This window comes from Sinocyclocheilus rhinocerous, unplaced genomic scaffold (genome assembly GCF_001515625.1).
Source record: "Sinocyclocheilus rhinocerous isolate Xijiao unplaced genomic scaffold, SAMN03320098_v1.1 scaffold3065, whole genome shotgun sequence".
Lineage (NCBI taxonomy): Eukaryota > Metazoa > Chordata > Actinopteri > Cypriniformes > Cyprinidae > Sinocyclocheilus > Sinocyclocheilus rhinocerous.
In genome coordinates this window covers 91,964-112,647 of record NW_015643565.1, presented here as the reverse complement: position 1 = coordinate 112,647, position 20,684 = coordinate 91,964, and the positions used below count along the sequence as shown (strand labels likewise).

General features: G+C 38.9%; 1 protein-coding gene across 2 annotated transcripts in view; it reads left to right on the top strand.

Moving 5' to 3' along the window:
* Positions 1–19,780, top strand: part of LOC107757404 (procollagen-lysine,2-oxoglutarate 5-dioxygenase 2-like) — a 40,465-nt gene extending 20,685 nt beyond the window's left edge. Inside the window, exons 5-20 of one of the 2 annotated variants that reach the window (XM_016574869.1) lie at positions 1,528–1,640; positions 1,849–1,912; positions 2,291–2,388; positions 4,565–4,666; positions 7,236–7,361; positions 7,457–7,578; positions 8,653–8,757; positions 10,567–10,692; positions 10,965–11,106; positions 13,854–13,916; positions 15,101–15,214; positions 15,481–15,546; positions 17,184–17,288; positions 17,520–17,666; positions 19,058–19,183; positions 19,283–19,780. In XM_016574869.1, the coding sequence (XP_016430355.1) occupies positions 1,528–1,640; positions 1,849–1,912; positions 2,291–2,388; positions 4,565–4,666; positions 7,236–7,361; positions 7,457–7,578; positions 8,653–8,757; positions 10,567–10,692; positions 10,965–11,106; positions 13,854–13,916; positions 15,101–15,214; positions 15,481–15,546; positions 17,184–17,288; positions 17,520–17,666; positions 19,058–19,183; positions 19,283–19,438 (1,775 nt within the window). In that variant the 3' untranslated portion in view covers positions 19,439–19,780. The remainder of the gene's footprint in view (positions 1–1,527; positions 1,641–1,848; positions 1,913–2,290; positions 2,389–4,564; positions 4,667–7,235; positions 7,362–7,456; positions 7,579–8,652; positions 8,758–10,566; positions 10,693–10,964; positions 11,107–13,853; positions 13,917–15,100; positions 15,215–15,480; positions 15,547–17,183; positions 17,289–17,519; positions 17,667–19,057; positions 19,184–19,282) is intronic. The other variant, XM_016574870.1, reaches the window with a different exon arrangement.
* Positions 19,781–20,684: the final 904 nt, after the last annotated feature.

Sequence of the window (20,684 nt, the reverse complement as noted above, 5' to 3'; positions counted from 1 at the left end):
AAAATGATAGAGAAAATGTTTTCTGTGTAAACTGCCAAGCGGCGGTCACTCACCCTGTGGAATTTCCTGAGGGCCACCAGGCATAGTGCACTATTCATTCAGGGGTCTTCATGAATGGTGCTTTCATTTGAGAGTGTGTACGTGTGCATCCATCTTACTCAGTCTCTCCATTGAAGAACACTAATGTCAGCCCCTCTTTACTCAAAAACCCTGTGGTCATTGCTCGTCTTAAACTCTGTAGTCCTGATCTCGTCTATTTTGATCTGGTCAATTACTGCTTTGACTGTGGTGGACACTTTGTCTTGTGTAGTGTCCTGTCAGGGCGTTGAGTCTGTGTCATTAACAGGACAAGTTTGTTTGTGTTGGACTTCCTGTTCGATGGTCTGTACATACAAAATTGAAGGTTGGTTTTATACCTTCGGCTGCTCCGTAGATTGCGGTGGCTACTGTTTTGTTTCAGTTGGACTAGAGATGTCATGTGGACCAGTGTGTTTGTGGAAATAAGAAAGACTGCACGGCACGGCCAGTCTCTTTCCAATCATCCCTTACTTTGCCCAAATTCAAGTTTGTTGAAAGTAGCGTTGTTTCAATCGGTGGAAAAAAAATAATAAAACATTCTGGATTCTAGATTAAAACCACATGTCATAATGCCTTACATCTGGCTTCAACTATTGCTTTCTAACCTGGGCATTATGTCAAGGGTTTTACTTTATTGCACTGTAATAAAACAAGATTCATGTCACCACATCTGAGGTGACTGCCTTCAGAAAAAGACGATCCGCTAATTTAGTGAATGAACTAACATTTAAATCATACTCGCCTGAAAAATTGCCTTGTTTATCTTCTTCTGGCTTTTGGTGGACTGAAAGATCTCAAGCGCTAGATTTCCAGTAAAATCATTTGAGATGTGATGGTGCTTCTGAACAGATTTGTACTGTCAAGAATTCCTACTAAAGTCATTGGAAACAGTGTTGAAGATGGTTTTTAGATCAGCCTATGAATGTATGCTATAGAATAAGGTTATTAGGAGTTGAAAATGTAATAGTCTAGGGCGGTAACCTAACATAGTTCCTGTTTCCTGCCAAATGATGGTATCTAAGGCTCCAAGCCCTACAATTTTCATCTGTGGTCAGAGCTTCAGGAAAATGATGAGAAATCCGTAAGCAGGTTGCTACAGAAACACAGAGAGCCAGCACATAACTGAGGTCCTATACTGATTACAGTCCTCCGTCTTGAGTAGATGTAGAAAGTCTATGCCATCTGAGGTTAGACGTGGCCAGACGTGGCCACACACAACACTTGTTGCTGGTTGGTCAGATGCTTCTGCCAGACATCCAACTGTTCTGAGGGTTTGAGTAACCACAGCAAAATTGGAAGTGAGATTTAAGCCTCTCAAAGGAGATGTAATTGAAATTGGAACTGTTGTGTCCAGGCATCCCATAATGCCAATGCTTCTCACATTCCATTACATCCTATACTTTCTTTTACAACACGCAGTCCGTAAAAACATTGCAATGTCTTTCACAGGCTTTATTGGCTATGCTCGATACATTCAGAAGATTGTGAACCAGTGGGACCTTCATGATAATGATGATGATCAGCTATTCTACACAAAGGTCTACGTGGATCCACTTCAGAGGGTGAGTGGAGAAAGTCTTTGCACTCTGTGAGAACATAAATGTGCTTGTAACTTGACCACATGCACTTATAAAACGCCTGCAAATGTACCATACCACTCAAAAGCAAACAAACTGGTTAAAAATACACAACTATAAACAGTCTACACGAGGACAAAGGTCACACGGTCACTTTTACACAAACTCGAGTGTGTTCTGTTCTTTATTTTAGGAAAAACTTAATATGACCTTGGACCACAAGTGTGAGATTTTCCAGAATTTGAACGGAGCCATGGGTGAGTCAATCCAAGATGGTGTATGAAACTTGCTAGTAAACAACCATTCATTTTTTTTCATATATTGCATCATAGCTGATGAATAAAGGGATGCCAAAGTTATTTAGATTTTTCATCATAACAATTTTGGTCTTAGTTTTAGCTCTTCTTGGTAGGCAGGCATATAGGGATTTGAACAAATCCATAAGCATAACCCATCGCACACCTTTTGTACTGCAGACATGAGTGACACCTCAAATCATATGGCCTAGTCAAGGAGAAGTCTAGTCTCAGGGCTCAGGCTTACAATTGTTTGCTTGCTGGACAATAAAACACTCAACAGAATTATTCAACCGAAGTACTGAATGTAAAAATGTACAAATCTTATTTTGAATTTAGATGAAGTTCTCCTGAAGTTTGGGACGGAGCGAGTGCGAGTGAGAAACACTGTCTACAACAGTCTACCATCCATTATCCATGGAAATGTGAACACCAAGGTAAATGTCTTCTTTTTCTTTTCATCAATGAATAATGGAAGCAGTTTTAAAATTTTAACTTGACTCAAACTAACTTCCAATATCTGTGTGCTTAATGTTATGACTTGGGCAAAGACGAGCACAGATTTATCTATTAGGACACCATATAACTGATACTGAGGTCCTGGAAGTCTTCTAAATGTAGGTTCAATGGGGTTTCAAGTAGTCGGTAGAAGTGTCATTTAAATGGTGGCACTCAGATTTTTTAATTGCATGTCTGATCAATAATTGTCACTAATATTGTAGGTAAAACAAGTGTTTGTCAGTGGCAAAACTCACATATTTGCTTGTCTAAAATTGTGTATCCATTCGCACCTTCCGTGGCTTATTCAGTTTAATTTAAACCGAAAATTCTGTCATCTACCTTCCCCCTTGTTGATCAAAACTCTTTCGCTAGAACACAATTCCAATAGAAAACAACAGAATTACTATCAATATTACACCCCTGACTGTAATTGTACAGTTGGTGATTAAATAATAGACAGTCTTTTGGCCGAAAATGTTGCAGTCATTGCCCAGTTGTCGTTGCCTAGCTGTAGAGTTTGATATTTTAGCAGGATGTCTGGGTGATAATGTAATCTCAGACCCATAGAGCTTTTCCTTCTGCACTTCAGTGATGGTTTAAACAAACATAGCCCTGTGTGGAGTCAACTTCTCCTAATACTCAACCATCTGTGCTGTTTCTAATGAATAATCATCCATCCAGAGCTTAGCCTTATGCTCTATGATTCATTCAAGCTGCCCCGTGTCCATCCCGCAGGATCTCTCTGATCTCCAGGGTCTTGAACGTGCCCTGCAGAATACAGATGTTCTCGTAAATACTCAAACGAGATCCAATAAAAGTAACAAGGCTTGAGGATACACAGTAGTAGCTTATGATCAGAATGTGAAGCCAGTTGCTTGGTTTATGGCTTCTCTTCATTGGGAATCAGTGAGCAACTCCTATTTTCTGTCAGTAATGTTTAACCAATTGACCTCACAGCACTTGAGGGCACGACCTGCGTCTCCAAGGGGTTGTCAGTCTTAGCAGCCAACTATAAATGTAAAATTTTCTAAAACTAACATGGCTGAACATGGGATGAATTAGAAAGACAGCATCTGGATACCAACTGTAATGTGGTTGTGATTGAATTGAAGATCTCCTCCTTTCTATTACATTCTAACTTCCTGTAATCGAAAGCAGCATGAGAGTGTGCACAGCTGTCCTTCCAAAATCTGTATCTAACAGCCAGTAAACAAAATAACAGGGAACACAGACTTGTCTTCCAGGAAACAAAAACTCAAAGCTGGTTTCCAGGTATAGGCAATGGACCGTTCTCAATGAATGAATGAATGAATTAAATAAATAAATAAACATATATAAAGGCAAGCCATTTTGTATAGAAGTATCTGCTAAATTATTAAATGTTGTCATTGTATCTTGCCAGATTATCCTATTTCTAATGTTCATGACAGTAGTCTTCTGTTTGTGTGTGACAAATGTACTGTAGGGGTAAATATAGCAAATGTCTGTTGGTGTAAATAATATTTGGTGTGGTGTCCCATGGGCTTCACAGAGGGTGGGTCCCTGCAAAATTCACACCTTTATTGCATCAATCAAAGATAAATAGTTAAGGTTTACTTTTTTGGCAACATTTGAGGCAATCTGTTTATGGTAACAAGTAATTTTGTTTCAGTGTCCTGATCTAAGATACAAACAGTTGTTTCTTATAAGCTAATGTGCTTTTTCAAGAACAAGAACAACATTCCCTTCGGAACAGTTCAAATTAACATCAGATGCAACATGTCCCTCCCTGCGACGTTGTCCTATAAATTTCCAAATGAGATACAAAACTCATTTTTTGATGTAAGTTGTGTTATACATCTAAAGTAACAGGCCAACCATAATTGCAGTTCTAGTTACTGTAGGTCATGAAAATTTGACAGAGGGATTCATTTTTGGTTTGCTGTCTTGACCAAAATTGGATTTAACTACTACAAGCTGGGATGGAATATGGGTGTACATTTCCTATTCTGGAGCATAAATCATCTACACCATGTAGAATAAATGCTTTAAAGTTTATTTATTTATTTATTTATAGATATTATAAAAATAAATAACTAAATACCTAAAATGTCATTTTATTTTCTCCCACAGATATACTTCAATTACTTGGCCAACTACATCCCCAATGTGTGGAACTATGAGCAAGGCTGTACCATCTGTGACCAAGACATGGTGGATTTGTCTCAGCTTAAAGTGAGTCATCCAATGAAAGCCACAGTAGCTGATGTTCCTTTTCCTCTAAGCACTAGAAAGTCATATGCTAAAATCACCATTTAAGACAATGAAACATTCCCAGCTCCATTAATACATGTCTGTATATTTTGAGTGAATAACTAGCTGTTCCTTTTGAGTTTTCACTCAAAGATAAGCCAAGAGAAGTGGAGCTTGGAAGTTATGTGTCGTATCCAACAACAACAAGGTTCTTATGCGCCCTATGTCTCTTTACAAATTCCTTAAATTATAAATGCCCACGAGGAGCCACTTGAGGAAGTGGAAGTTGTGCACTACTGTGGTGCAGGAAATGGCTTTTGGTTTTAGGACGGTTTCACTTACTGGGGTGTTGCTGTCAACCATACCTCTCTTTAGCGGGCTGCTCAGTGTGGGGTTTTATCCACAGGGTAACTTGCAGTGGTTGTCCTGAAAATTTGTCGTAGGGTTCAACTAAGGTTGGCAAAAAGGGCTTTGAGATCTTTCCAATAAGCTCGAGTTACTGATGCGGAAAGAACACATTTTTGCTTGTAGTATTTGTCAGCACAAAATTTACCACAATGTTGAGCTGACTTGATCGTTTTTCTTTTATGAGCATCGACATGTTTATCACTGCTAATGTTTTCTGAGTGGTTTCTAGAATGTTATTAAAGTTGCGATGAAATGGAAGTAGCGACATTTCTTTCATATCAAGAATAAATTAACTGGTTGGTTCAGGTTGGTTGCTTGGTGGCATTGCTAGTTGGTTTGTAGGTGGATCTGTGTAGGTGCTTACTGACCCAAGTCAAAAGATCCTCTATAGTAATCTAGTCTCTTATGTCTTGAACTGTCCATCACAAATCTGTAGAATTGTTTGTTTTATTGTTGTCCAGGCAGACGTCCAATCACTTAGAAAACTAAGAGCACACCTTTCCTCATTACTCCGCATGATAAGAGATGATATGTCCGTAGAACAAACAGAGCAGGGCTGCGTTTCCCAAAAGCATCGTAAGCCTAAGTTGATCATAGAACCATTGCCACCAATGGAGCTACGATCAACTTAGGCTTACAAAGCTTTTGGGAAATGCAGCCCAGGAGAGTGAGAAAATTCAAAACCAGAGATCAGTATGAATAAGTCTTTGAATTGAAACAATGCAATTGAGAGAGTAGAGTAGAACTTTATTTTTCTTTGTCTGGTCTGGAAAAAAAGTATACTTGGGCTATATCTTACATTAAAGCGCGAATGGAAGAACCTTTTCATTTTGGTCACTGGTAGAACCTCAGATGACTGGTCAAGTGAAACAAAAAAGCCTATTTTTTAACCCATCAGACACATTTGATTCATTTCTAGGAAGCATTGGAAAGGATGATGAGACAAAGCCCAGAGTCTGTTGTTTGTCAGGATGAGGGAGTGGCTGGGTCGTACCACTCTCATCTGCTCAGTGGTTTTGGGTTGGTTCTTGAAAAAGGGACAAGGGTTTAAATTCTCACACTGCTTATGCTGAGGTTGAAAAGGAAACTGTCCCGGTTTAGACTCGCCAGAATCACCTGTGTCTCCTGTTTAGTCCCTGCTCTTCTGTCGGTAACAATTTAAAAAAAGCTCTGGCTCGATTCTAGGACACTCCCTTCAGGTACCCAGAGCCAAGGTCGGAACTGGGAAATTACATGGTGCCACTCAGGTCCCATTTGATCTAGTGAGCTGTGTAGACTGGTCAAGAACCACAAAAGTAGTGGTGACAGATCTATGTAACCTTAAGCTCAATGTCATGGGAAATAAGCTTCTACTTTCTCTCAGACCTCCAGCAGCGCTTCTTGCTATGTGAAAAATAAGACTGGATGGTATATGTTATTTTGCTATACCATTTTTAAACATGGTAGATATATTCGTTATTCTATATTCACATTATTTACATGTGAGAAAGAAACAAGTAATGTGAAAATACTGAGCGAAAATACAAACAAGCCAAACACTGGGATAGGATACGGCATCCCCACGACCCTACAGAGAACAAGCTCTTTTGAGAATAGATGGATGAACCTGGTTAATACAATCTAAATAATATTTTGTTGAGTTTCCAGCAAAATATTCATATTGCGATGCACAGTTACTGTGCAATAAAAAGACTCCTACTGTAATATATATACCAAAATCTTATTAACAGTAGAAGTTAAATCTTACTGTAGTCTTCAAATCTGGGTACTGTCTTACGTTTTAAAATCACAAAGGGAGTTTGTTGCCATCAGGCTAACGTGACAGTCACGACTCATGCAGCTGTAAGGTTTTCTTTTTCTTTTGTTTTCACTCACGATCTTTACAACACACATTACATTACGTACCTATTGTTGTGGGTGTATTATTGACATGTCAAAGTCTAGACCCTGAATATAAGACGACCGCATTTTTTCAGATATATTTCCAAGAAATTAACATCGTCTTATATTCGGGACAATACGGTATTTTTATTTTATTTTTGGGGGGGGTTATATCACCTACCCTAGGTGAAAACATTGTGAATAATTCAACTGCATGAAAAAGTATTAATGTTTGACCAGACTTTTCTCTTTATCTAAACAGGAATTTCCACAAGTGACTGTTGGTATATACATTGAGCAGCCGAATCCATTCCTGCCAGAGTTCCTGGAGAGGTTCCTGGGTCTAGATTATCCCAATGATAAACTGAATGTCTTTGTTCATAACAGTGTGAGTGTCTGGCTGACAAAGCAATGAGAACCATTTGACCTTTTGGATTTTAGCGTCTGTCTTTGACCGTGCTTGTTCCATGTCTTGTTCTTCAGGAGGTTTACCATGAGAAGCACATACAGAAGTTTTGGGAAGAGAACAAGGATGTATTCCGCAGTTTTAAAGTTGTTGGCCCCGAGGAGAACTTAACTCAAGGAGAAGCAAGGAACATGGGAATGTAAACATCCCTTTAATTTCAGCGTCACTCTCGAAAATATGCAAATAATGAAGTAAATTACAATGCAAATCTGAGCAAGCTCTAACTCTTGATCAAAGATAAACGCAAACCTTTGTCACATGTCAGCAAACTTTTCAACTCCTTACAAATAAAAAACACAGAAACAACATCCGACTCACCACAAAGCAGTAAATCTGCCCATCCTATAGCAATGTACCAAAGAAATACAGAAGAAGCTCCTGTGAGCCCTTCTATTTGCTCTTAGTTTAGCATTCTCCAAAACACTGCTGTCTCCAAGATTCCCATCCCAGCTCCAAAACTATTCTGCTTGTACATGTCTGCTTTCAAACAGTTACCACAGAAGCTATCACACTATAAAAACAAGTGGCATCTGCAAACAAATGCTGCTAGACATGCTCACTTGATTTCTCTGAGCTATTTTTACAATTACTTTTAACTAGCTGGTTCAGATAGTAATTATTGCTGCTTGTTTAAGTGTCACTATTACTGTTGTTCATACATAGGGTTAGTAATTTGAATAAACCCTTAACCCCACATATTAAACTTCAGTGTGTGACTTGTTGGATTGGTGATAACTTTTGCACAGACAGTCATAAATAACTGAGATCCATAAGCTTTTAGTGGATGTATGAAGTTATACTATCACATATTTTTTTAGGCCTACTCTACAGGATGTGCAGTAGACAAGTTGATTCTCTGGTCCTGGTGCTGTTTTCCTACTGCATGTCTGTGTTTGGCATCTATTTTTATTTCATAGCCAAGGACACAGTTATGTTTCATTTAAGTATCAACTTGATCTCATATGTTCTTCAGGCAGGCTCATGCAATTTGGTCTTGGGCGAATCTGATAAGAAATGTTTGTGTTAATAATCAGATCTCTGACATTTGATTGCATACTTTGGTAGCTTGGCAAATATGTGCAGTTTGTCACATTTCAGGAAATAAAAAGTTTAGCAAAATTCTCTCAATTCTGTTTTATTGCTGTTCAAGAGAAACAACATTGCCCTGAATTTTGCTAGAATTAATAATGACACCCTTACTATTTTCTAACAGGGATTTGTGCCGGAAGGATCTTTCTTGTGATTATTACTTCAGCATTGATGCGGATGTGATGCTCACCAACCGACAGACCATAAAACTCCTCATCGAACAAAACAGGTAGTTTCCCTTTAATCAATGCCGAGCATTTAAAAAAAAACAATCTGGAATCTTCCACAGTAACGGTTTTGTCTGAGGGAACGGACTTGAACCTCTCATGTGCTAAGACCACAGGAACATTACAGCCGACTGAATGCAAATCCCTCAAGGTTTAAAAATAAGCACGGGTGGCTTCCTGTTTTCCCATGGTGCATAGAAACAGTCTGCTCTACATCGCATGCACTCTTATAATGCCACTAGACTTTAAATAAGAAACAAGGCTGAACTCAGTCACATTTAACGTGACAACCTTAAGCACTCTTTCGCATGACTATGGAGGAAGCCCTTTTCAGATATTTTAAGAAGGCTTGGGAACTCTCTCTGCTGGCCTCTGGCTTGTGGAGTGAAATCGTAACCAGTAACCGTATAAATGTGGAATTTTACTTACTTGCTTTCACATTGTTGACCAACACTATAATTTCCACTTATGTGTTTTGAATGACATGTTTACCTCAGTAAAGTGATATTCTGTAGGCTTGTTGAGTTTAAGGTCACAATAGAGGTGAAGGACTTGACTGTGTTACTCCAGGGTCACTCTCATGATTATAGGAACAATACCATATAAAACTGCTGTCATGTGCCCGAATAAAAGGATGCCTTCTTCACAACCTCACAAGTATATGTTTTCACATGAATCATGGTAACCACTTATGTGCTATAAACTTTAATTAAACCAATACTTCCCACCTATTTTCCAAACCACTTATCCTCTGTAGGGTCGCAGAGATGCTGGAGCCTTTCTTAGCATCTCGGGCTGCAGTCAGGGGACATCATGGATGTGTCATAGGGCTAACACATGGACACACACACACATACATTCTCACCTACAGGCAATTTATTTTGTCCAAATCATCTATACTGCATGTCTTTTGGATTGTGCGGGAAATCAGAGCAGTGGTTATTTAAGGAAAATATATATATATATATATATATATATATATGCATGTAACAAAGTTCAAGACACATGAAAGAAGGAGGCAGAAACCGGCAAATGTAACTTTAATAACAAAATAAACATAAAAAAATAAAACGAAAGTAAGCGGCAGCTGTGTCACGGCAGATTCCAATGCGTATTTGTGTTTGCTCTGTGGAGAGCGGCTTCAAAGGTTTTTTATTTATGTGTTTTTGCAGCGTTGAGCAGTGTGGCCAATCACAGACATGTCTGTTGATTTCTTGAACGCAATAGCCAATCAGAGGTGTTTAAGTTAAAATCCACTCACCGAACAAAATGTTCAAAACGCAAAAACAACTTTTTAGTATTGTAGACACAATATAAATAAAAGATTCATTGTGCAATGTAGAGAGCTTTATTGATCATAACGGAATGTTGTGTGATCGCGATAAACTAAAATTGAGTGACAGCTTTTTCGTGATAATATATGTATATATGGGTCACTTCAATTTAAAAAAAGAAAAAAAGGGTCGCTCTTAAAAATGTTTGAAAACCACTGAACCTGAGCACCCATAGGAAACCCATGCCAACACAGGAGAACATGGAAACTCACACAGAAAGGCCTTCTGGCTCAAACCGGGGACCTTCCTGCCACCATGCTGCCCGATAGTGTCATCCTGGAAAACTAATTCAGCACTACAGCAAATCTGAACCTGTTTTGTGGTCATCAAATGTCGACATTCAGTTTTCCTATAATTTTAGGGTCTTCTTGTGGTGGCAAAAAAGCAGCATTTTATCTTGCATAATAGGCCTATCATAGTACATTTATGGACTGTTGCTGATTTATGTGCTGATTTTTTTTCCTTTTTCGACCTCAGAAAAATAATTGGCCCTCTTGTCACCCGTCATGGAAAATTGTGGTCCAACTTTTGGGGAGCCCTGAGCCTGGATGGTTATTATGCAAGATCTGAGGACTACATTGACATTGTGCAAGGAAATCGTGTGTGAGTATCTTGGAGGATGTGATCCGTAAATGACTAAGATCTGATATTTCACTGTATATAATCTTATTGGAACATTAAGAAATTGCATTTATCCTTCTCTGAATCAAAAAGAGTACTCTATTCAAACTCAGATTACTTTTTAGCATGTCGATTGCTCACCAGGACATGTCTCTAACAAAGTCTATTTTAACATTGTATTAAAATATGACTCTATAATACCAAGCATTGTTACTATTTTTTATATATTCTTTTGTCTTTCCTTGTGTAAATAGTGGTGTGTGGAACATCCCCTTCATGGCCCACATCTACCTCATAAAGGGCCAGACTCTGCGGAATGAGCTCAAAAATAGGAATGTCTTTGTCTTGGAGAGATTGGACCCCGACATGGCCATGTGCAGGAATGCCAGAGACTTGGTATGACCGCTGAAACACAAAGCTGTACAATTATAGTAATTATATATTTAATCTAGATCAGCAACAATCATAGCATTCATTTTATAATAGTCTATAGTTTTAATTAGTTAGGTGTGCAGTGTAATTTAATGTAATTTGTTGCTGTGTAATTAATGTAAATATATATATATATATATATATTATTATTTTTATTTTTTTTTAATGGCATGCTGTTTATTAATCACAGGGGGAAAAACATCACATTTACAGCATTACAATGGAAGACACCAGAAAACTGTTACAATATATACTTAATGTTTCAAAAGTATTGTCTCAAAATGTCATGGATTCTGTTGATAGAGCTGGATTTGTAATAAGGGAGGAATGTAGGAGAGTAGATATGGAAGCCTGTTTCCGCCACTGAAATAAAAAAAAAGATAATTGTGACATTTTATATCACAATTCTGGCTTTTTTCTTACAATTGCGTAGCCTTCTGGCGATCTGTACCAACCACCAGACTGGAGTGTTTCGGCAGGAAGAGACGCATTGCCTGTGATGACTTCTGTGCTGCCATAAACCGCTCAGCAAATCCATCCATGGCAGGGCTGAACAGTCCCTTGGGAGAGAATGGGGAGTCGAGGAAGGTGATCTTGTCAGCGTCCTTGATCTCCGTTAAGTTTAGCCAAATGTGGCACTCCACCACCACCTGGTTGGCCATGGACTTTCCAATTGCCTGTGCAGTGGCTTTTGTAGCGTGTAGAGTCAGGTCAGTCACTGTGCGCAGCTCCTTGAAGGCATTGGAACTCTGGCTGGACTCATCCACGGTGCAGAGAAGTTTGGCCTGAAAAACTTGGAGCACCGACTTTATGTGAAATGCTGAGCCAGCCTGGCCAGCTGCTGAATAAGCCCTGCCTGCCAGAGTGGAGGCAGTCCTGCAGGGCTTAGATGGGCGAGCTGCATGGGCCTTCAATCCCAGGGCTGATAGAGGGCAGAGATGTGGAACGACCTTTTTCTTCAGCGCCGTCAACAGTGGTGAGAGCGGCAGAAGTGAAGGAATGAACATGTGCTGAGTAAGGGCTACGCCACATCCTGGTTAGTTCGCTGTGAACCCCTGGGAAGAACGGGGCGGACCATTGCAGGTACCACTCGTCTTAAGTGGCAGTGGGTGGGACAAGTCAAAGCCGAGGTCCTCCATAACCTTAAAGAGAACGCAGATCAGCTCGCTGTCTAAGCTGGGCCATGTTGGTTGCTTCGGAGGGAGAGTGTCTGGGTCCTCGCCAGAGCACGCCCTCTCTTCAGCATCTGAAGCTGTCAGCGAAGGAAGACAGGAAGGGGGACAATGTCTGCTCACAGGAAGGGGGACAATGTCTTGTATAAACAGGCTAAATACACAATGGAAAAGGAGATCAGAGTGGCAAAGAGGAATTATTCTGAAAAAATAAGGATTCAATTCTCTTCCAGTGACTCAGCAGTGTGGAAAAGTCTGAAATTGCTCTGAGCACCAGAACGGCCAGACACAGGAACAGTTTCTTCCCTCAGGCCATCACAGGCACAGTTTCTTCCCTCAGGCCTCTCATGAACACTTGACAATAACTGTGGAACACACACTATTTATTCACTCATACACTTATTTATCTAACACACATACTCAGTCTATATTTCAATTTGCACATAATATACCTGTACATACAACTGTCTATTGTTCTATACCTGGACATACAATTGTCGATTGTCGATTTGTATATTTTTTATTCCTTATTTTACTTGTTCTATTTTTTTATTTATTTAAATTTTTTATTATCTGTGTTTTTTGTTCTGTCACTGTCATTCTGTTACACTGTGGAAGCTTCTGTCACGAAAACAAATTCCTCATATGTGTAAACATACCTGGCAATAAAGCTCATTCTGATTCTGATTCTGACATGGAGTCATCAGCGACAACTTCCTCCTCAGACCCGCCGAAGGAGATCAAGCCACTCACAGCCAATGAGAGAAAGGGAAAGGGAAACTGACTTTTTTCCTTAGTATTGTGAGTTTATATCTCGCAATTCTGACTTTGTAACTTGTAATTATATCGCGCAATTCAGAATTGCAAAAAAAAAACAGCATTATGATATAAAGTCACAATTACTTTTTTTAATTCAGTTGAGGAAATGGGCTTCCATAAGTAGATCATCAAGCAATTCACCTCTAAAAACAGAAACTGTCCTGTATTAGTTTGCATATGACAATTTAGCCTGATTTCTCAATGCCTTGAAACATCTGCTGCACCTCTGTGACCAAGATGTAACTGGCAAGTATTCAAAGTATATCAATGTGCTATTGTGAAGGCATGGCATCTCCATTCATTTATGACAGCCTCTGTCATGCATTCAAAATGTTCTCTGCCCATCATCCTTTCCCTGTTTCACATCCATCATGTGACCTTGATCCAATGGGAATGTCTGGCTGTGCGCTTTTTACTCCTCCTTGAACAAAATACACCACTAATAACTAACTATGATGTTCTTCTAACTGTCTACAGCTAACTGCTTAGGACACCTAAAGGCAGCGCATAGCCCTTTTCTGAGCTGAAAATCAACTAAAAAACCTCGATACAAGAGTTTGCAGGCATCTCTACTGTTCTGGTAGAGTTTAATATTGTACATGTGCTGTGCCCATATCTTCTCTAATATTCTAATTTCTTAATCTCTATCTCTCTCTCTTTGTATCGTACTCTGTTTATGTATCATTATATAATTTACATGGTGCTTTTCCTTCATTTTAGACAGTACAGAGAGAAAGAGAATCTCCTTCTCCGGAATCATTCCAAATGCTCAGACCCCCACAGGTTCCTCTTGTTTTGATTATTCTATCATGCATAATTTAAGATTCAAATGTTTTAAAGCAAGGCATCACTTTTCCAAATGGTTAGAAAGTGATATTCCAACCACGCATTAATAAATGTAGTAATAAACGCTCATTTTTGAAGGGAAAGGTTTACTAACATTTAATATTTGCTTGCTTGGGGTTCATTACAGTATGTGTAATCTCAAGATCACAAGCAGTGTTGTCAGAACATATAATCCCAGAAGACTTGGTGAACCAATTTTGAGATGAATTACTATGCATGTGGAAAAACATAAATCTCCATTTCAAGCTCAATGTGGTTGTTTCATGGTTTTTCTATTCCATAAATGTATGTGCATGTGCTGGTAGGCATTCAAACATTTGATTTAAAATTATATCAATTTTAGAATACATCTTGCACTGACAGATGTGTTCAGCTAACAAGCGGAACCCTTTGGAAAAGTGATGCTACGTTTGATAAGCTACATCTGCTTTATTCTGATGGGGTTAACCTGGACAAAGCACCAGATATTATATATATACACTGAACCATGAAATTCTACACACTATTCTACACAGTGGTGGAAAGGCCAATGAAGGATCTAATAGATTTCCTGCATTATAGTTTTTCCCGCAATAACATCTATATCCAAGAGCAACCCCCTTCCAAGCACACTAGTACCAGTAACATAAAACTTACCCTCACTACCTCCATGACTTATCTCAGTCTAGGTATTTATGTAGCACTTGTTACCTTCGTATGTTTGCATTGCTTTGAACAATTACACTAATATGTTTGAGATTGGTGCTAGACATGTTTTAGTGAAGCCTAGACTGTGAGCAAGTCTTGACCTTCCCAGACTTAGATGCAAGAAACCTTGTCCCTGCTTCTAGTAAAGTAAACAGGAATGTTGATTCCTGGAGTTGCACTTTTCCCAGCACTTCCCTGTGTTCCCGTTCCATTCCCTCTCACAGCCCTTCCCAACATCTGTCCTCCATTGTTATTGATTATACATTATCACAGATTATGCTGCTTATTTGTGATTTGTTTTTATCATCGACTTAAAATTATTTGCATGATGTGTTTTGTTTATTGCTCATTTTACAATGTTTAATTTTTGTTAACATTGGACTTTTTTGATTATAGATTATAGTATCTAACTACCTTTTCTTTGTCCACCACAGGGAGTTTTCATGTATGTTACAAATCGTCATGAGTTTGGAAGGCTTATTTCGACTGCCAACTATAACACATCTCATTATAACAATGACCTTTGGCAAATATTTGAAAACCCACTGGTGAGTGACTAGATGATTTGTGATTTGTGAATGTTTTCTGTATACAGAGTGTCTGGTACAATTCCAAAACATCAGGGTCCAGAAGTGTTCATTTAGTGCTACATTTGTCATCAATAATGAAGTGGAGTGCTGACAGGGTAAACATACGTCTGTGTTGACCTCCATCTAGGTTTTAGTCCGCCTGCCGGATTAATGCAGATCTAATCACTGTTTGCAATGCAGGTCACTCAGTGGGCTTAAGTTCTAATCCTCTTTCTTTTTCACAGGACTGGAGAGAGAAATACATCCATCCCAACTATACCCGAATTTTCACTGACAACGTCTTGGAGCAGGTGAGCAAACATTTACATTTATTCATTTAGCAGATGCTGTTCGGGTAGAGTAGGAAAGATCATTCCCGCATGGAGGTTTAGTAAAGTTAATATTCAGGATAAGAAAGTTAATATTCTAGAAAGCTTCACTCACTTACCGACCAGACTTGTGGGATAAGGATACATTTGTGAAAGTGAATGTAGGTAGGAGGGTACAGATGTAGAACCAGTGGTTGTTCTGTACTCTTGGTCTGATTGAAGACCAAGTGAACAACCATATATTTGAAAAATTGGCAGACGTTTGATGAGCATTGCATTATTCCAGAATCTAGAGTTGACTGAACAAGGAACTATGCAGATTGCCCAGATGGAACCTGATCTTCTTGATAAAGTACAGTGCAAATCTACATGACCGGGAAGCCTTTGCAATGGTCTGTGAAGCTGAACTGATCATCAAACACTACCTGCAACTTCTTGTTTGATCTGGATGTGGTGTTCTCTGACAGGCCTTGCTGAACGATGTTGCTGAATTGTGGGCTTGCTAGAAGACGAGTTCTGCTTTTGCTAGGTTGAGTTGAGAAGTTGAGTTAAGAGTTGATTTACTTTTAACCAGGCCAAGAAGTCTACCAGACAAGCCGTGATTTGGGAAGCCCAAGGCAAGAACGAGAAGTAGAACTATGTGTTGTTGGCATAGACGTGGTAGGAAAATCCATGGGTCCATGATGGGTCCAAGCAATGTTGCGCACATTGAGAAAAAGAGGAGGCAAAGTGCTGATCCTTAAGTCACCACTGCGGTTACTTGATGTAACTTGGATACAGTTCCCTTCCATGATACCATAAGTAGGGGTCTCCAACCCTGCTCCTGGAGAGCTACCATCCTGCAGATTTAAGCTCCTCAAACACACCGGAACCAGCTAGTCAAGGTGTTCAGGGTTACTTGATAATTACAGACAGGTGTGTTGGAGCAAGGTTGGAACTGAAATCTGCAGGACGATAGCTCTCCAGGAGCAGGGTTGGAGATTCCATTCTGTTGGTCTTGTTTGCATCTTTTGAGACTATAAATATACAGATCCTCCAGTCAACCAGGACAGTAGATCTCCAGGAGCAGGGCTGGAGATCGCTGCCCTAAAGAATCTACATGGGAGGTAGGATTCAAACCAACAGTTTCCAAGATGTTGAGGTGTTGAGAAGGATGATTGGAGGATCTGTGGATTTACAGTCTCAAAAGATGCAAACTAGACCAACAGAATTAGGACATCATTAACCATCATTAAATATAAGTCCACTTATAATGTTAATCAAGTTACATGCACCAAAAATAACTGTAACTTAGTTTTATATTGTAATTTGGAACGTTCTTCATCTTCTCTCTGATCCCTTCATTAGCTGTTTTTGCTGTAGCCTTTAGACTTCTATATGTAATTACTTATGTTATGATTGCAAGAGAAATATGTAAAAGTAATGGGAAGTACAGTTTTCCATGACGTCACCTTTGAAAAGAAAAGCATTTGTTCTTTGCATGACACTCCCATCGATGTTTGTATGAGTTAGAATTATTTAGAGTGAACATTTTTTATGCTGGAATAGTCAAACTTGTGCTGGGTGTTAAGGTCAAAAGTTGATCTGATGATACTAAGCACCTGTTTATGTTTCTGCAGCCATGCCCAGATGTTTTCTGGTTCCCTGTGCTCTCGGAGAAAGCCTGTGATGAGCTGGTGGAGGAGATGGAAAACTATGGTTCATGGTCTGGTGGAAGACACAAGGTCAGATAAACCCGCCGGCCTTAAAACAGTCTGCACACATTGTACAGGGATCGGCCATGAATAAAAAAAAACATCTTTAAAAATGTGTAAATACAAAAAAGAAACAGATTTTGTTTTTCTAAATAGACAAAATTACCTTTTAGTAGACTTTACACAGTAGCACAATTGCTGATAATATTTAAGGTTTTTATCATTGACTTTTTGCCCAGTCATTGTGTTTTCTCTTTGCAGGACAAGCGTATCACTGGAGGCTACGAGACTGTCCCGACAGATGACATTCATATGAAACAGATCGATTTCGATAAGGAATGGCTGCACTTTATCAGAGAATTCATCTCCCCTGTCACTCTCAAGGTCTTCTCTGGCTATTATACCAAGGTGAGCCAGTCTGTCTGGGTCTGGACCGAGTCATAATTAGCTGTTATATCAGAATGTCTGAGCATGTGTTAGGGAATTTGTCTCTTCTACCTCAACCTCATCTTTTTGTAAGGCATTATGGGCATTTTAGGGCCATTAAAACCATTAAGAACCAAAGAAAGACCCTTTTTGTTTGCGTTTTGTGAAATTAAACACAGATGGCATGTTCACCTTTTCAACAAATCATTTACCTTTAAATGCTTTAAAAAATCCTGCAGATAACTTAAGGCCAGGTGCATCCCTACACATGTAAAATAGTTTGAGTGTGAGGATATTGTTTTTTATTATTGTTTAATTATTGAAGATTTCATTTCAGATTTTGCATTTCAGTGTTTGCATTATTAGTGCGTTTTGATCCAGTTTGAAAAATACATAATCATCAGACACTACCATGAATCATAGTAAATGTAAGGTAACTTTCTGTTCATTGGAACAATTGTTTTAAAACTCCTTTTATTTTCTCTTTGTGGAGTGAAATATGATCCTGACATGGTCTTGACAGGCTTCCTGAAGTTCATCCATTAAGTCATCCATTGATTCGACTCATGGCTTCACACACTCAAATGCAATCACTGAGCTGCTGCTTATTATAAGTAGGGCATTTTCTATAATTTGCACAGTTTAAACTTTTTTTTTTTTTGTCAGCCAATGGTATCTTTTTAGTACATTGCACATCTGCATGATTTCCGAAGGCTTATTACAGCAGCCAACCAAAACACAGCTTGCTAGATGAGATTTGTTTGGTTTTTGGTTGATATGACTCATGGAATGAGTCAAGTCATCTTTTTCTCTGTAATTTTCGACTTTTCTTCTCATGCTGTTCTTTCAGGAGGGCTCTGTCCACGATTAACTGGATAAGCACTGTTAGTTCTCTGGTTCATTTGACTCATGGAATGTGAACTCTAGTTGGCACCGTGGGTCTGAGTTCTTTGTGGGTCATCCATTAAAGGGATAGTAGACCCCAAAATTAAATATATAGCATTATTTACTCACCCTCATGTCTTTCCAAACCCGTACGCCGTTATGTTTTCAGTGGAACTTTAGAAATTTTGTTCACCATGCTCTCTTCCATTCAACAACAGTTCACCAGTGACCAAGTCTGTTAAACGTACCATATACTCTAAGTAGTCCATACTGTACCATTAGTCTTCCAAGTCACAAGTCTTCCAAAGTTACATAATAGTTTTATGTCAGGAACAAAATAGACATTTTAACTATGATCTACATGAAGGTTCTTCACCAATTGTTTGTTCCACAGAAGAAAAAAGTTGCACAAAACTGTAAGCAAATCTGTCAAACTTTTGAGGTTTGGGTTTTGATTGTGTCTCCCTTTTTACATTTTTTTCTTTCAGAGCTATGCCATTATGAACTTTGTGGTGAAGTACACTCCAAACAGACAAGCCTATCTAAGACCACATCACGATTCCTCAACATTCACCATTAATATAGCTCTCAACAACAAGGGCTTAGATTTCCAGGCGAGCTGATACACTGGTCTTACGTTTTCTAAAACAGGTTTTAAATACCTTGTAGAATCACATGTAGTTAAACTTATGACTCATTTCCTTCTATTTCAGGGTGGAGGTTGTCGATTTCACAGATATAACTGTTCCATAGAATCTCCTAGAAAAGGTTGGAGCTTCATGCATCCAGGTAGACTCACTCACCTTCACGAAGGACTACCTACGACCAACGGTACACGCTACATAGCGGTGTCCTTCATAGATCCTTAGACTCCCACATAGTTCTAGTAGTTCTACACTAGGAATTTACTAGCCTTGATATGTTTGTGTAGTGTCAGTTGTTTGTCTGTTTTTACTGATTTATTCTTGGTTTATGTGTTGTGTGGCTGTTTGTATTTGCTGTCTTTTGAAACATTTACTACTGTCGAGAGAAAATGCTGTTCAACATAAGTTTAATAAAGTCGACTGATGCATACACACACATACACATACACGCGCACGTGCATTCTGGTATACTTTCATACATATGAACCTTGTTTCATTACTCAAAATTATGAGAGATTTGACCATAATTTTGTACTTGGGCAAAAAAACAAATCAGGTGAGGTCAGTAATCATGCCTGGAGCTGATCCGTGCTGGTTGCTGAGGAAATACTAGAACTTTGCGCTGTGGATCGCCGGATCGGCTTTCACCGTGGACGAAACGAAGTCCAGCCCGGGGTCGTCACGTGGTTGTCGCAAGCCCGCCGGACGCTCCTTTGTCGACGCTCACTCAAGCCGGCCTCCGCTCACTCTAGGCCTTTTTTTAACCTTAACCCGCATAAACACATTTCATTACACCAAATACACAAAATAATGTTCTTTTTAGCAACATCATATGACCCCTTTAAACAACTTTGGTTCAGGGCGTTTTGCAATAGCACTCGTTCATAATAGACCCACTAGAAAAAAAAAATCCTATTTACTAGTTTGGAAATTTTAATTTTGAAATGATGTGCATTAAAGTCATTCTCATTTAAATAAAATGGACACCACATTTTTCTTATTTTTTTTAACATTCCGACAAAATACAGATAGCTTTTTAGTGCCAGTGCAACAAAATTAATAGCAAATCATGCACATTATTTGTGTAATTGTGCTGTATCGTTACATTTTAATCATTCCCGTGTTACCGCAAAGAATGATGCAAACTTTGTGCAAGCCTGTTACCCTTATAAACCCTATGAAGTATTACTTTCTGGCAAACTTTAGGGCTATTCTTCTTCAACAGCACATTAAATGTCTAAAAACTCAACTGTACCATCAATATGTAGAGTTACACCTTTTTATGACCAATATCAATTTGCTTTCATTGGGATTCTCTAACTGACAAACCCTCAACCCAGTGTGCACTCAGGTGCTCTAAACTCATAAATACCAAAGGAATTTGGTAAAAAGGAAGGTGAGCTGTACTGTACAAAAATCTATATTTCTACAAATCTGAGAGCTGTTAGTGGCAACGAAATAACATATGACT